Source organism: Podarcis gaigeae (genome assembly GCF_964106915.1).
Source record: "Podarcis gaigeae genome assembly, chromosome: 16".
NCBI lineage: Eukaryota > Metazoa > Chordata > Lepidosauria > Squamata > Lacertidae > Podarcis > Podarcis gaigeae.
In genome coordinates, this window is record NC_139693.1 from 4,645,659 (window position 1) to 4,662,814 (window position 17,156).

General features: G+C 46.9%; 1 protein-coding gene across 3 annotated transcripts in view; it reads right to left on the reverse strand.

Annotated features, from left to right (window-relative positions):
- Positions 1 to 17,156, reverse strand: part of ADAMTSL4 (ADAMTS like 4) — a 99,162-nt gene that overhangs the window by 38,592 nt on the left and 43,414 nt on the right. For all 3 annotated transcript variants that reach the window (XM_083715496.1, XM_083715497.1, XM_083715498.1), the window contains one exon: positions 7,656 to 7,731. In XM_083715496.1, coding sequence (XP_083571622.1) covers positions 7,656 to 7,731 — 76 coding nt within the window. The remainder of the gene's footprint in view (positions 1 to 7,655; positions 7,732 to 17,156) is intronic.

The following is a 17,156-nucleotide window of genomic DNA, read 5'->3' on the forward strand; positions in this document are numbered from 1 at the left end:
AGGAGGGGAAAGGGTCCTTGCCTTTTCCCGATCCGAATTGGCTACACGCGTTCCAGAATTATTTCCTCCCTGTTCCAAACAGACACAGAAAGAACTGTCCTGGGTGCCAGGAGATCCTTCCCAGCTGCTGACCGTCTGACCGGGCAGCTGGTTTCCTCCCTCACTGGGCGAGGGCGTCGCAGATGCACGGAGCTGGAGAGGTCTGGACAGGGCACATTTTTCAGCCAAAAAAGGAAATTATTAATAATGTGTAAAGGCTGCTCTGCTCTATAACCCAAATCCTTGGCACCGTGGAGTGGGGGACCAAGTCGCGGGGAGAGATAGCGCTGGGGTGGAAGATAACAGAGGCACCAGTCCGTCGGGCGAAAGGGAACCTGGGTTGCTTTTGCTCTAAAAGGAACTCAAAAGGATTGTGGGTTATTTGCTGGTGGAGTACAGGGTCAGGTTTAAGGTGCTGGTTTTGACTTTTAAAGCCCTAGGACCCACGGGACCGCCTCTCCTGGTCTGCCCCGCGGAGGACCTTAAGGTCCACAAATGACAACATTTTGGAGGTCCCAAGTCGCAAGGTGGTTAGATTGGTCTCAACTAGGGCCTTTTCAGCGCTGGCCCCGACTTGGTGGAACGCTCTGTCCCAAGAGACTAGGGCCCTGCGGGACTTGACATCTTTCCGCAGGGCCTGCAAAACAGAGGTGTTCTGCCTGGCCTTTGGTTTGGACTCAGTCTGACCCTTACGTTTCCCCCTCCCCTTATGGTTTTGATCTATGGGCTACTTTTAAAATGAGGCTGCATTTTAAATTGCACTTTAACCTGTATTTTAAATCGGGTTTCCCCTCACATTATGTTTCTATTATAATTTTACTGGTGTTAGCCACCCTGAGCCCGGCTCTGGCCGAGGAGGGCGGGGTATAAATAAAATTTATTATGATTATTATTATTGCCTCCACAATTGGTTTTCAGAGGTAGACTTCCACTGAATGTGGAGGTTCAGATGGACCAATCAGGCTCTTGCAGGGGTGGCTGCTGCCGGTTGGGGACTGGGGAGAGGGCAAAAGTTGGGGAGCCCAACAGTTAGGGGGCGCCACAACTAATGACAGTCAGAGTCAAGTAATTTCGATTTTTGAGGGAGTTGGGTATATTTAGCCAGGCGAAGAAAAGACAGACAGGGGAATGGACTTCCTTCTTTATAAAGATCTGAGGAATGAGATCATCACCCCACTCTTTCTTACCATCTTTCTTTTAGCAGATCAAAATGATCAGACAACAGCAAAGGTTGCTAGGTTTATTGAGGGTGCAATGAGATTAAGGGCCACTATCTGAACAATCATTTGATTGCTCTTTTTACCCATTGTTGTCTTTTTAATTGTATATATTGCTTGTTTATGTTGCTATAAAGTAAAGGTAAGGGGACCCCTGACCATTAGGTCCAGTCATGGACGACTCTGGGGTTGCGGCGCTCATCTCGCTTTAGTGGCCAAGGGAGCCGGCGTACAGCTTCCAGGTCATGAGGCCAGCATGACTAAGCCGCTTCTGGCAAACCAGAGCAGTGCACGGAAATGCCGTTTACCTTCCCGCCAGAGTGGTACCTATTTATCTACTTGCACTTTGCCGTGCTTTTGAACTGCTAGGTTTGCAGGAGCAGGGACTGAGCAATGGGAGCTCACCCCGTCGTGGGGATTTGAACCGTGACCTTCTGATCGGCAAGTCCTAGGCTCAGTGGTTTAACCCACAGACCCACCCGTGTCCGTTGGCTAATGCGAATAAAGTTTATCTATCTATATCTATCTATCTATCTATCTATCTATCTATCTATCTATCTATCTATCATCTATCTATCTATCTATCTATCTATCTATCTATCTATCATCTTCCTTGGGAAGTGATGGACTTTTCTTCACTTGCTAGTATATTTCCGAGCACAATTCAAAGTGTTGGTGCTGACCTTTAAAGCCCTAAATGGCCTCGGTCCAGTATATCTGAAGGAGCGTCTCCACCCCATCGTTCAGCCTGGACACTGAGGTCCAGCTCCAAGGGCCTTCTGGTGGTTCCCTCGCTGCGAGAAGCCAAGTTACAGAGAACCAGGCAGAGGGCCTTCTCGGTTGTGGTGCCCGCCCTGTGGAACGCCCTCCCACCAGATGTCAAAGAGAACAACAACTACCAGACTTTTAGAAGACATCTGAAGGCTTTTAATATTTTAATATTTTTAATATTTGAAAGAGAAGCTTTTAATATTTAACAGACCATTGTATTTTAATATTTTGTTGGAAGCCACCCAGAGTGGCTGGGGAAATCCAGCCAGATGGGCAGGGTATAAATAATCATCATCATCATCATCATCATCATCATCATCATCAGAGGTTGGGTGGCGGTTTTTCGAGGGTTCTTTAGTCGTGGTTCCTGCATTGACCGGGGTTGGACTAGATGATCCCACGGGATCTCACCTGACTGTGGTTCTGTGATTCTAAGTTCCCATCCTGCTCTCTGCTGAGTTCTGCAAGGGGCGACACTGAGATTGAGGAGGAAGCTGAGAGGCAGGGCCAGCGCCACCCAAACTGGTTGTAAGAAATGGGAAACTGAGGCTGCACCCTGAACCAGAAGCTGGTTTTTAGAGAGGGAGTCAAGAAGGTTATCAATGATTAGCAGCCATTAATAGGCTTCTCCTCCTCTATGAATTCATCCCCTCTTTTTTTAAATCCGACCACATTGGCATCCGTCACTGTCCTGCAGGAATGAGTTCCACAGTTTAACGAATTAAACAGGGAATCACTGGCTACCTGAGATAATTCTAACTGGAGTTTTATGACTACCAGGAACGTTAATAATAAAAATAATAATTTCATTATCTATACCCCACCCATTTGGCTGGGTTTTCCCAGCCACTCTGGGCGGCTTACAGCAAAATATAAAAACATAATAAAACACCGTGCATTAAAAACTTCCCAATACGTTCTGCATGCCAAACAGGCACTCTGCCTCAGACCTACAAAGACAGCAGGCTGTAATAATAATAATAATAATAATAATAATAATAATAATAATAATAATAAATTTTATTTATACCCCGCCCTCCACAGCCAAGACCAGGCTCAGGGCGGCTAACACCGAATATAAAACAATTGATTGAAATACAACTTAAAAACAAGATTAAAATACAACATTAAAATGCAGCCTCATTTCAGCAGAAACTCAAAAACTTTTTGGGGGATGAAAACGTCAAGTCTTCACCTTGGCTAACTATCCAGACTGGTCCTACGTGGGCCAGAAAAAAGCCGGGGAAGTCCCCAAATAGGGGACTCAGCTGTGAGCCTGTGTCTGTAAAAATCAGAATATCAACAGTCTACCTTACAGGTTTGTTGTACAGATAGTAATTTCCTATGTAAAAAAAATAAAATAAAAAATTAAGAGGTGATGATTGACCCCAGGCACAAGGAGAAAGGACTTTCAACCTGTGGCTGGAATAATTCCCTGTTCTGATTCCACCAGCGATCCACATCAGAAGGGCCTTTGGGGGGTTCTTATTCCTGCTTTCCATTTCGTCCGTGATGCAACACCGCCTTCCAGGGTCTCCGTCTAAAGTTGCAAAATCAACATCTAGAAAATTGAGCCCAGATGCTCAACACAGACTGGTCCAAGCTGACGCAGCGCATACGGCCCAGAAAGAAATAAACTGAGATGCTTCTTTTCACGCCGACCGGAGAGAAGGGTCTTTCATTTGAACAACCTCTCGCTTTGTCCCGCTTTCGAAGAAGGCGGCCTTATTTCGCGCGCAACAAATCTGGCCAGCGGCAAACGTCCCTGGGGAGTCAGTTTGGGGAAAGCTTTGCCCATTCTGAACTTCTGCACGTGAAGAGGAGGAGGGAAAGCGCCACAAGGCCAGGGAGACAAAACCTCTCTGTTCCGTTCGATTCGAATCATACACTGTTTTTGTCCAGTTTCCCTCTCCTTAGTGTTATCGGGATTTATTCTCTCTCTGGACTGCCCCTGTGTTATTTAAGTGCTAGCATCCTCCAGATGGCAGAAAGTGAGGAGGAATTAAAGAACCTTTTAATGAGGGTGAAAGAGGAGAGCGCAGAATATGGTCTGAAGCTCAACATCAAAAAAACGAAGATCATGGCCACTGGGCCCATCACCTCCTGGCAAATAGAAGGGGAAGAAATGGAGGCAGTGAGAGATTTTACTTTCTTGGGCTCCATGATCGCTGCAGATGGTGACAGCAGCCACGAAATTAAAAGACCCCTGCTTCTTGGGAGAACAGCAATGACAAACCTAGACAGCACCTTAAAAAGCAGAGACTTCACCTTGCCAGCAAAGGTCCATATAGTTAAAGCTCTGGTTTTCCCAGTAGTGATGTATGGAAGTGAGAGCTGGACCATAAAGAAGGCTGATTGCCAAAGAATGTATGCTTTTGAATTCTGGTGCTGGAGGAGACTCTTGAGAGTCCCATGGAGTGCAAGAAGATCAAACTGATCCATTCTTAGGGAAATCAGCCCTGAGTGCTCCCTGGAAGGACAGATTGTGAAGTTCTCCAAGACTTTGGCCACCTCATGAGAAGACTCCCTGGAAAAGACCCTGATGTTGGGCAAGATGGAGGGCACAAGGAGAAGGGGACGACAGAGGACGAGATGGTGGGACAGCGTTCTCGAAGCTACAAACATGAGTCTGACCAAACTGCGGGAGGCAGCGGAAGACAGGCGTGCCTGGCGTGCTCTGGTCCAGGGGGTCACGAAGAGGCGGACACGACTAAATGACTAAACAACAACAACAATCCTCTAGATGTTGCTGCCCTACAGTTCCCATCACCCTTGACCCCGGCCGGCCCCCCCGGCTTGCTAAGGGCTGGAATCCAGAAACATCTGGAGGGCTCAGAATCCGCACCCATGGCTTGCATATACATCTCCCCCCTTCAGCCTGGCCACCTCCAGATTTCATTGGATTCCAGCTCCCACCTGGAGGGTCACAGATGTCCCTCATTCCTGTTGTAGAAAAGAAAAAGAAAAACCATTTTGGGAGTGGGTGGGAGACAGAATTATAGGATATATAGAATATCGTTCGAACCAGATGCTATATGCCTTGGACTTTTTAAAGATACAGTTAATCCGAAGGATAAAGACTTGGTCGGGGGGGTGCCGATGGTCGCCAAAGTCACGCCAACGTTTATCAGCTGCCTGGCAGAAAGCGTGGGCCACAATAATAATTTTCAAGAGTACGAGTTGATTTATTACGCACATGTATTTAAAAGGTTAAATTGGAAATGAAAGGATGGAACAAATCTAGAGACTCTTTGGATTCTGTTTTTAGACGGCCATTAATCAAGATTGCCATATTTATATTGCGGAAAGTATGTATATATTAGGGGCTGCTCGCTCCACCGGCCAACCCCACACCAGCCCCACATTAACTCCCTAGTCTCTGTTTCCCACACTGGGGAAACCCAGCCAGATAGGTGGGGTATAAATAATAAATTATTATTATTATTATTATTATTATTATTATTATTATTATTCAGCTCCTAAGATGCCCTTTGACTTTCTTAACCACACCTGAATAAGGCAGATTCCATGCTAGAGGTCATTAGGAAACGAATCGAAATCAGTACTGCCACTATCATAAGGCCATTATACAAAGGGATGGTAGGACTGCATTTTGAGGATGGTTCTGGTCGCCTCGCTTGAAAAAGGATATTGTAGAGCTGGAAAAGGTTCAGTTCAGAAAAGGGCTAGCAAAATGATCCAGGAGGTGGAGCCGTCGCTGATACGCATTACTCAGTTCAGTATTTCTTATTCACGAACGTTATCCCCACACTGTTAAAAGTGCAGGGCTCCTTACGTCAGCTATGATCTTCACAACTGAGTTGTCCAGATAGGTCTGGAATATGTCCATTTCACAGGTTAAGGCTAAAGGCTGATGATGCTCAGGATTTGCTTGCTTGTAAGCTTTCATGGTCTGAAGCTCAACATCAAAAAAACGAAGATCATGGCCACTGGGCCCATCACCTCCTGGCAAATCAAAGGGGAAGAAATGGAGGCAGTGAGAGATTTTACTTTCTTGGGCTCCATGATCACTGCAGATGGTGACAGCAGTCATGAAATTAAAAGATGCCTGCTTCTTGGGAGAAAAGCAATGGCAAACCTAGACAGCATCTTAAAAAGCAGAGACATCACCTTGCCAACAAAGGTCCATATAGTTAAAGCTATGGTTTTCCCAGTAGTGATGTATGGAAGTGAGAGCTGGACCATAAAGAAGGCTGATCGCCGAAGAACGTATGCTTTTGAATTCTGGTGCTGGAGGAGACTCTTGAGAGTCCCATGGACTGCAAGAAGAGCAAACTTCTCCATTCTTAGGGAAATCAGCCCTGAGTGCTCCCTGGAAGGACAGATCCTGAAGCTGAGGCTCCAAGACTTTGGCCACCTCATGAGAAGAGAAGACTCCCTGGAAAAGACCCTGATGTTGGGCAAGATGGAGGGCACAAGGAGAAGGGGACGACAGAGGACGAGATGGTGGGACAGTGTTCTGGAACCTACCAGCATGAGTTTGACCCAACTGTGGGAGGCAGTGGAAGACAGGAGTGCCTGGCGTGCTCTGGTCCAGGGGGTCACGAAGAGGTGGACACGAATAAACGACTCAACAACAACAAGCTTTTGTTATTATTATTGTGGAACAAATAAGAACCTTGATTACAATTGAGGCCAATGTTTAGGCCTCCGGATGCAACAGGGCTCCCTTTTAACCTTCCAGAAATAGCCGGAGTCTTGATTTTCCCATCACTGAAAAAGGATTTCCCCAAAGTGTGGAGTGAGGGGGCCTTGAGCCCGTTTATTTTAGCTCCTGCCCACCATTAAGGTTTCCTGGTTGCCTCGCTTCAGCTTCAACAGAAGCAGGAAAAACAAACAAACGAAGTTAAAAATAACAGTTCTATTAACGCGGCAAAAGCCTGCACACAACCCCATAAACAACTTTGTTTTGCAGATAATAAAACTCTGTGTCTGTGTGCCCCCTGTTCTTGCAAGGAGGAAAAGAGAATGCTATTTCAACAAGCCGAATCCACCCGCTGCTGTTTCTTATGCCCATTTTACAGATGGGGGAAACTGAGGGCTGGGAGGCCACTTAACCTGTATCCAGAGGCTGAGTGGCTCAGGCAGTCCTTGTGTGGAAAAGAGCAAAAAGAACTTGTGGACATCCAAAGAAGATGAACGCTGGAAGATTCAGTGCAGATAAATGAAAAAGACCTTTTTCATCCAGCACAAAGTTTAACTATGGAACTCACTGTTGCAGGACACCAACTTGGATGACTTTAAACGAGAACTGGACAGAGTCAAGGAGGGGAGAGCGTTGCTAGTCTTGCTAGTGCGCTTCTGGTTGGCCACTCTGGGAACAGGATACTGCACTTGTTCCCTTGGCCTGTTCCAACTGAGCTCCTCTGATGTCCTTAATGCAATCAGATTGCAGGCAATCAGATTACCAAACTCCAAGCCGCTAGTCCTCACTTTTCCGAGTTCTCATGCTCTCAGTCTCCAGCTCCCTATTCTTATTCTCCGTCCAGAACTTTTGCAAAGGTTAACCGCTTTCACTTGGGGAATTGATTTCTCCAAGCGAAGGTAGTTAATCTTTGCAAAAAGATCTTTGCTCGCGAGTAAGCCCATTGCTGCAGACTGACTCACCTTCTCGGCGGCTTGGCAGAGGCTGGCCGTCAACATCATCGCGGAGAGAGTCAAGGAGATGGAAGCCAAGGGAAACCTGGAAAGAAAAACAAGGCAGTGATGGTCAGGGAGCTACTGCTTTTGGGTGAGGCAGGAAGATGGCGGCTGTGCTGAGTCAGGCAGGCTCTCCAGGAAAGTTCCTGAGCAAAGCATGATGGGAATATCCCTGCTTTTAATGCCCCATCGCTTTATAGTCAAGGAGGACCCGTTCACTGAACACAGGAAGGTTCACTGCAAGCTGTGGAGGTCTTGCACTCACTGCTGAATCTAATTAATAATACAGTGGTACCTTAATTACAGCCAGACAGGTTATAGCGAATAATTGGAAAAATGCAGAAGAGCTAGGGGTGAACCAATGGAGGGAAAAATGGAAAAATATTATAATCTTAGAAAACCTAACTGTGAAGATACCGTACATAGAATGAAAGGGTTTAAAGTCAGTGAGAAGGAGGAGGATTGGTTTCAGAAGATATTGAATTATTTGGGCAGGTCTGAACAAATTGTGGCAATTAAAATGTTAAAAGTTAAATAAACTTTGTGGAGGGAGGAGTGTTAAGGTATACAGAATTGTACATATGGTTGATTTGAATATGTTATTAATGATTATGTATACCTAATGTATCAGCTACCTGGGGGGTTTCATTGTTTGTTTTCACTGTTTGCGGTTTGGTTGTTGGTAAAAAAATAAAATAAAATAAAAATAATACAGCGGTACCTTGGTTTAAGAACAGCTTAGTTTCTGAACAACTTGGATTAAGAAAAAAGCTGCAAACCCGGAAGTAGGTGTTTCGGTTTGTGAGCTTTGCCTTGGTTTAAGAACACATTTCGCTTCCTGTTGAGTGTGTTGTAAATTGAGTCCCCCGCTGCTATGGGAAAGCACACCTTGGTTTAAGAACAGTTTGGTTTAAGAACGGACTTCCAGAATGGATTAAGTTCGTAAACCAAGGTACCACTGTAATAATAATATTTTTAAAAATCAGACCTTCAAGGGAAAACATAGCCATTGTGGTTAGCAGTCATTGGTAGCCATGTAATAAACATCCACGGTTTTTCTCTGTGAAGAACTAGCATTAGAGGTAAATACACACCCATTCAGATCCAAAAATGCCTATTTGCACCCAGAGGCGGTATTTCGGGACACCCAGGTTTCGGGATGTTCTTACCACTGATCTTTGGTAATCCTGGGATGGTTTTCTCCAAAACAAGGTTAAAAAGCGGGGTAAAATGTTTTCAATAAATCGGAAGTGGCCCCACAGGTCTGGCTTGGCGACAACTCGTATCGTCCCTAACCACTGAGCGCCGCTGCCTGCCCGGCGCTGGAGTACAAGGCTCTCTGAGGGTGCTGCGTTGGCTATTGCGAGACCATATGGGCTTCTGGGGTAGGTGGAGAAAGGAATGCGCCTTAAAACCAGCTCAGCAACTTCTGTCCCTATGATTTAATCGTACATAAGAAAACTCCCTTTTGAAAGCTGGCTGTGAGGAAGATCTCACGCCGGGACCACTGACTTCAGCGCTTCCCCCCGCTGCGTCAAGGCAGATTCCAAGCAGCGAGAGCTTTGCTGGCCTCCGAGTCTCTCGCTCGCATCCCCTTCCCGGGGGATCCTCATCAACCGTACAATGGTTATGTCACCAGGCACCGAGATCGAATCAGTCTCTGGCTGCCACGGCGCCAGCACATCAGAGCCAGAGGGTGGTGTGGGACATCTGGCGGGCGAAACTATGGGCTCTTCCTTGCTCAGAGAGCCCTTTAATGGAAGCCCTACTAGGCCAGCTCCCTCCCTCCATTCTGCATTTGTACGGAATTGATCTCTTAGTGTGGAACCTCGGAACTCTCTACCTATTAATGAAAATATTTATATCTAGATTTGTATCTAGATGGTGGGATAGAGATAAGGAAAACAGGAAGACACAATGAGAGGTAAAGGAGGTGTTGTAGGATTGGTGGAAGTCAGTGTTTGTTTTTCTTTTTAGTGTTTATATTATTAACTTGTGAGATACGGATTTGGGTTTATTTTGTATGTTGGTTTTTGTGTATTGTTATTTTTCGATATTTTTCGTCTTGTTGTTGTTGTGTGGAAAGTACTAATAAAATTTAAAAATATATTTTAAAAAAAGAAAGAAAGAAAATATTTGTCGAGCTCGATGCTGTGGACAACCAGCACACTAAAACAAACCAACATACATGACATTCATTTGGGCACCTTCCATGGCTCAGGTATAGTAGATCAGTCAATCTTAAGAAAACCCTTCCTGACAGACTGAAAAGGCTAATGTGTACTAGAGATAAAGGACACCTGCAGATTTCTCTCAGTCTCTCATTTCAAGTTCAATTCTCCACACCAGTTTGCGATTTTGTTTTTAACTCCTCACAAAACTCATCAGCATTGTACGGGGCTGGGCTAGAATGACCCCTTTATTCCCTTACGACTCTACAAATTGTGAATTTAGTGTGAAATTCTCATACCGCGCACATTTCTGATGCAATTTTGACCAACGGACACATTTTTTTTTGCAAAGCAATTCCCCATATACGATGCATTTTCGTTTCGCATTTCCACTAAAACCCACGTCGGAACGTGATTTCACCGAACGGACACACTTTTGCAAAGCGACGACGCCCAATTCAATACATTCTTCCTGCATTATTTCCACATTTCACCCTAGTTACATGCATTTTTCGATACTTGCCTGGAAAAACTGCCCTGCAAAATTCAGAAAATTCAGATTTCCAGGAAGTGCTTCGGTTCACATACCCGTTTCGGAAATTGCAGATTAGGCAGTTTTGCTTTTAAATGCAGATTTAAATCAAAATCTCTTCCCCAAAGAAATTTTCACGAGAGCTACCCCAGTTTCACCCCTAGGGGCACCTGCCCTCCCATCACAAACTTTCTGGCTCCAATCCTTTCCTATCCAGAGGTCAGCAGGCTGCCCTGTCCTTTTGCTGAAGTGAGTCACTTATTAAAGGGGGGGCGGGCGGTTCTCACCTTCCCCATCTCCTGCACAAAAGGCAGCAAGGGGAATGAGCGTGCAGAAGTTTTATTACCCTGTGTGACCGCCAAGAGATTCTCGTGGCAGGCCAAGGATGAGTCAGAGACTGGCTCAGATGGGTAGCCAGCATTGTCACCAACCAGATTGGGGCAAAACAACCCCCACAAGTAAAAGTCTGTGTGTCCCCCCCCCACGCCCTGAGATCAACCTACGCAAGCAGGATTCAGGTGCCACAAAAGCAAGCGAAGCTGACTCACGCAGGGAGGCGGCTGTGGAATCTCCTTCCCCGGGGGCGCTTTTTAATTATTATTTTTTTGCAAGGGAGAAGAAAGTTGGACAGGAATTTGGTGGGGATGTTTGCAGAGGTTGTCCTGGCTCAGGACGGAGCCCGTGACGATGAGACAGCCCTTGGAGTTTCTTCCAACAGAGCAATAAAAGAACACTCTCTTCTCTAATGCGCACACACATGGTTCTGTACTCAGTGCGCAGCGCATTAATCCGTCAACATGCACCTTGCAGAGAGCGGCTGACACTAAAAATATTTTCCTGTTCAGCAGCTTTCAATGCTGTTCAGACTTTCGCTTGTTGTTTTTGTTTAAAAACTTTTATTTATGCTTCTCAGGTTTATACATTTCACTGATTTTACAAACGTTTTGACATTTCAAAACTTGACTTCCTTGCCCCTCTTTCTGCGGTTCCTCAAATTTATTTTTAGTATCTTTTGCATCTCCTAATTAACTTAATTTGCTCATTTATTCATCTTCTTTAAAGATAGACTCTTACGAAACTGCAGGTTATTACAATAACCCTGCCAATGTTTTTATGTTTTACAATTTATCTGTAAATATTCAGTAAACCATTCCATTCTTTTACAAAAAGTTTGGTCTCTTGATTTCTTATTCTTCCAGATTTTCAGTTGTTTTTTAACGTGCCCTCAAAACTAGTTCTCTTACGCAAGAGAGAGACGGTGGCAGCGTAGTGGTTATGTCCAAAGTCCGTTTTGGGGGCCTAATCTGGCCCGCCGGTCGGTTTAATCCGGCCCCTGTGGAAGTTTATTTCCTGGGCTCAAACCTTCAGTCCTAAAAGAAGCTCAACAACTTTGGTCGGCCCCCACGGCCCTTCACTTCATCAAATCTGGCCCTCTTTGAAAAAAATTTGGACACCACTGAGTGTTGGACCCAAGAGACATGGATTCAAATCCTCCCACTCAGCTCACTGGGAGCTGACGGGGGGGGGGGACCCTTGGGGGCTGCCAGTCACTGCCTCTCTCAGCCTGACCTACCTCACAGGGTTGCTGTGGGGATTAAATGTCGAGGTGGAGAACTATGTCTGTGGCAACCTCTTTATTTGTGCCCGCTGTCTGTCTCGCCAGAGTGGTGCATGCTCTAGTTATCTCCTGCTTGGACTACTGCAACACGCTCTACGTGGGGCTACCTTTGAAGGTGACCCAGAAACTACAACTAATCCAGTGTTGCTGTTGACCTTTAAAGCCCTAAACGGCCTCATCCCAGTAGACCTGAAGGAGCATCTCTACCTCCATCATTCAGCCCGGACACTGAGGTCCAGCTCCGAGGGCCTTCTGGCGGTTCCCTCCCTGCGAGAAGCCAAATTACAGGGAACCAGGCAGAAGGCCTTCTCAGTGGTGGCACCTGCCCTGTGGAATGCCCTCCCACCAGATGTCAAAGAGAAAAACTTTTAGAAGACATCTGAAGGCAGCCCTGTTTAGGGAAGCTTTTAATGTTTAATAGGTTATTGCATTTTAATATTCTGTTGGAAGCTGCCCAGAGTGGCTGGGGAAACCCAGCCAGATGGGCGGGGTATAAACAATAAATTATTATTATTAATTTAGAGAATCCATGGTCATAAGGTGGGATGAATGGTGGCTTTAGGTGGGGATACGACCGGTTCAGGAAGGACAATTGCCTAGGTAGCTGCATATGTTCTACCTTTCCTGAAGGAATCACAGAGCACCACTGCTATGCCCAGCTCCTGCTCTTGAACTTTCCAATTTGGGCACCTGGCTGGCCGCAGCGAGAACAGGTTGCTGCAACAGAAGTGCCCCCCTTTGGCCAGATCCAGCTGCTGAATGGCCCTTCTCGTATTCTGCTGCCTCCCTGTTTCAAGGCAGTAGACCTTGAATAAAGGCGATCAAGGCCAAATCGGATAATCTAAATCTCGGAGGAAAGTTCTTTAGCCCATTTCTACTACATGACATTCCAGGAACATAAGAATAGGGGGAGGTACTGGATCAGGGCCCTGTTCTCACAGCAGCCAAATGCCCCCAAGAACCTAGAGATCTAGGTAGACTGCCTCTGGGCCTGGAGGTTCCATCAGAAGAGCCCTGGAGCTAGGCCAACTAGTCCAGCAATCCTGTCCTCCTAGGGCAAGGGTGAGCAACCTAAGGCCCGTGGGCCAAAAGCGGCCTGTGGAGGATGTTTGACCGGCCCACGAGCCGCCCCCAAACCGAGCTACCAGCACAGCGACTCGCTTCCGTGGCACCAGAAACCGCATCTGCGCAGGCGTGAAAATTGCGCCTGCACACGCACAGACGCCGAAAATCATGGGCAAGGGCACAATCTGGTTCATGGAGGGATCTCCACGGAACCGATCCGGCCCAGGCAAGATAAACCTTGCTGACCCCCATCCTAGGGGTCAACTAGGGAAATTCGCAAGCATGATCTTAGTGCAACTGCAATTCTCGTTTCCCTGGCGATCTCCAGCAACTATTCTCATTCAGTGGCATTTACTGCCTCCGACACGGGAGGTGGGACACAGCCATTATGGCTCATGCTCAACCTGTGGTTTTGGGGAGGGGAAAGGCCCTTTCCCCAGAAACGTCGACCTGGGTGGCACAATTTTCAAAGCCGCTTTCTCAACAGGCTTCGTTGACAACGCGGCAAAACTGTCACCAAACATCGTAAACGTCGCCCTCGGCTAGCAAACAACCCGGGGAGCAGAGAACAAGCACTTGTGAAAATATAACGGGTGCGCAGACATTCGGCTCTTTTGTGCATGTTGGGCTTTGTTTTTGCGCTGGGTGGGAGGGCACGGGACATGGTCCCAGGCCTCTGTCGCACGGGGCGGGAAAATGCTTTCATTCCCCGTCAGGCCTTCTTGGAACTGAGATTGCGATCTGTCTCAAAATTCAGCGTTCTGTCTCTCTGCTCCTAAAATAATTCCTTCTTTATGACAGGTCAACTCTCCCTTTGATTATTACGATTGCAGAGGTCCCACGCAGCTTGGAAGAGAGATAAGTTATTTCTACAAACAAGAAGTCTCTTGAGAAGGGGGAGAGTTCAGTCTCTTTGCGTTTGACCGCTCCAAAGCCAAGGGCTCGCGAGGGCAGGAAACGACGCTCTCCAGACAGGGCGGGACATGGCCGGCAGCCACGAGGGCCAACCGTTGAAAAGGGTGGCAGGAAATGTTCTCCCAGGAGGGACCCGGCAATCCTGCTCAAGGCTGCCCAACGAGAGCTGATGGGCCACAGGCAAGCTGTTCTAGAAGCTTCCGAGATGCCCGCCAATCAAAACCCGAATTCAGGGTTCGATTCCCCTCCCTGCAAGACAAATTTGTTGTTGGCCATTTTGAACCACCCAACCCATTTCAAGAGTCCGATGGGATTTTCGCTCCCAGAAACTTTTCAGTGGAGGTCCTGCAAATGCACGAAGGATATATACCCTCAGCATATTTACTGGGGGGTGGGGGGGGAACTAGTTCGCTGAAATAATTCAGACGTCCCATTTGGGGTTAGTAGCATGTTCCCAATCAACCATGTTCTTCGACATCAACTTCGTTGGACTGGTCATGTTGTGCGGTTGCCTGATGATCGTCTTCCAAAGCAACTACTCTATTCCAGACTTAAAAATGGAAAGTGTAATGCTGGTGGTCAACAAAAGAGGTTTAAAGACTGTCTCAAGGCATATCTAAAAATATATATATTATAAACACCAACAATTGGGAAACACTGGATTGCAGGTCATTTGACTGGATCAGGAAGACATGTGTCCTGGTTTTCAATCTGAAAAGGCTGCATAGAAAGCCCTTTGCTGTGTTCCTATTTAAATCAGCCCTCTATTCCAAACAATGAGGACTAGAACCTTAGCTTCATTTTAAGGGGAAGGCCCCCTAGCTCAGCAGGAGAGTATCTGCTTTGCATGCATAAGGTCCCAGGTTCAAAACCCACCAGCCTCTCCAAGTAGGGCTGCGAATGTCCCCTGGAAAAAGCCGCTGCCGGTCAGAGTTGACAATACTTAGCTAGGCAGACCCCCGAGGTCTGACTTAAGTCAGTATAATGTTCTCGCCCAAATTAAACAGCAGTTGGTTGCCGTTTTACAACACCCACCTAACAGTAGGGCCGGCCCCAGATTCCCCTATAAAAAAATAAGCAGGGAAGTGGGCCAAATTATCTTCTGAAATTCTCTGCCACTCGCCAATTATTAAAGGATGAAAGCCCTCCAATTTGAGAGGAAGGTGGCAGAAGATGCTACCCCACCCCCCAAGAAAACCCCCCTCTTTGATTTATATCCTTTTTTTAGAAAAAGAAAAGAAAAGCTGTTGCTACGCCATCTGGAATGCATACTTTGGGGTAGGAAACGCTAACCATTTCCTGGCTCCCCCCACATCACGCAGACGGACCCCACCAAGAGAGAGGCATCTGGTGGACTGGAACCCCAGCTTGGGGGGGGTCTTCCGTTGCGCCCTGTGAGCTTTCAGTGGAAATTCTCTGCCTGAAATGCGTGAAAAGGAATCCCGTAAATCTTGATGGAAAAAAAGACACACACCCCTTTTCCTTTGCGTGTCCCCAAGAGGTCACGCTAGGGGCTGTGCCCCCCCAACTTCCAGCTCCTGTCATCGTCCTAGACCAAATGCGGCCCTCAAACTCCCAAATGCGGCCCTCAAGCAGTCTCTGTCTGGCCCTCGGATCTCACCTTTCGATAGGTGCTCCCTCAACTGTGTCGACCTGCGGAGCCAGCGCCACATAATATCCGTTCTGCATTTGCAAGAAATTGACCTAAAATTGCCTCTTGATGCCTTTTCTATATTCTTTTTTTCGACGCCTGCTTAAAACGCGGTCATTTAGGCAAGCCTGCCCCCAGACACGTAGAATTTGAGGGGAATTTAAATCTGTTTTGGTTTTCGGTTTGTTGTTGTTTACTGTTAACTTTAAATACCTTTAAAAGTTTTGAACTTTTCCCGGGTGGGTGATTTCAATACTTCTTGCAAATGGCTGAGAGGTTTTGCTACAGTCAAAGTGGTATTCTGCTAAATAAAGGGATCAATAATGAACATTATTGAAAAGTAGAGACATCACCTTGCCAACAAAGGTCTGTATAGTAAAAGCTATGGTTTTCCCAGCAGTGATGTATGGAAGTGAGAGCTGGACCATAAAGAAGGCTGATCGCCGAAGAACGGATGCTTTTGAATTATGGTGCTGGAGGAGACTCTGGAGAGTCCCATGGACTGCAAGAAGATCCAACCTATCCATTCTGAAGGAAATCAGCCCTGAGTGCTCACTGGAAGGACAGATGCTGAAGCTGAGGCTCCAAGACTTTGGCCAGCTCATGAGAAGAGAAGACTCCCTGGAAAAGACCCTGATGTTGGGAAAGATGGAGGGCACAAGGAGAAGGCAAATGGTGGGACAGTGTTCTTGAAGCTACCAGCATGAGTTTGACCAAACTGCGGGAGGCAGTGGCGTAGCGTGGGTTATCAGCACCCGGGGCAAGGCAAGTAATTTGCGCCCCCTAACCCATGGATTTCCCTAACCCCCAGATGTTGCGCCCGGTGCGGCCGGCCCCCCCTGCACCCCCCACGCTACGCCACTGGCGGGAGGCAGTGGAAGACAGGAGGGCCTGGAGTGCTCAGGTCCAGGGGGTCACAAAGAGTCGGACACGACTAAACGACTAAACAACAACAACAATGAACATTGCCGCCTCCATTTTGTTTTCAGGAGGAAAAATGAATTTGTTCGTTGCCTTGCAATTAGGGCCGTAGGGGGGCACGAGGGGGGGGGGAGTTGTCGAAGCAGATCAGTGCAACACCTGGACCATGTCTGCTATCTGTGCCCCGCAGGGAAGGTTGTTACCTGAAACACTCCAGACAGAGAGGAAATCAATAAATACCAGGGCGCACCTGGCTGGCTTCTGGGGGCGAGAGATGGATTCCTTTCTGACCCTGCCAAAATCTAAGCCCAGAAGCCTTTAAAACACAAGCACTGAAAGACCTCAAACTGCCTCAGTACAAAAATGCCACAAACCAGGAATATGTGGGGAGGCAGGGCAAGTTTCTAGTTCTCGTGAAACAAAAACAAAAAGCAGAAACAAAAGCCCAGAGAGGTAAGGGTCACTTTTTTTCAAAATCCAGGCTTCCCAAAACAGAACATGCTAAAATAATGCCTTTACTGGCCATTGATTACTGGCCATTGATTGACATCCTGACAGCCCTTTAAAATTTTATTTTATTTTATTCTGATTATGG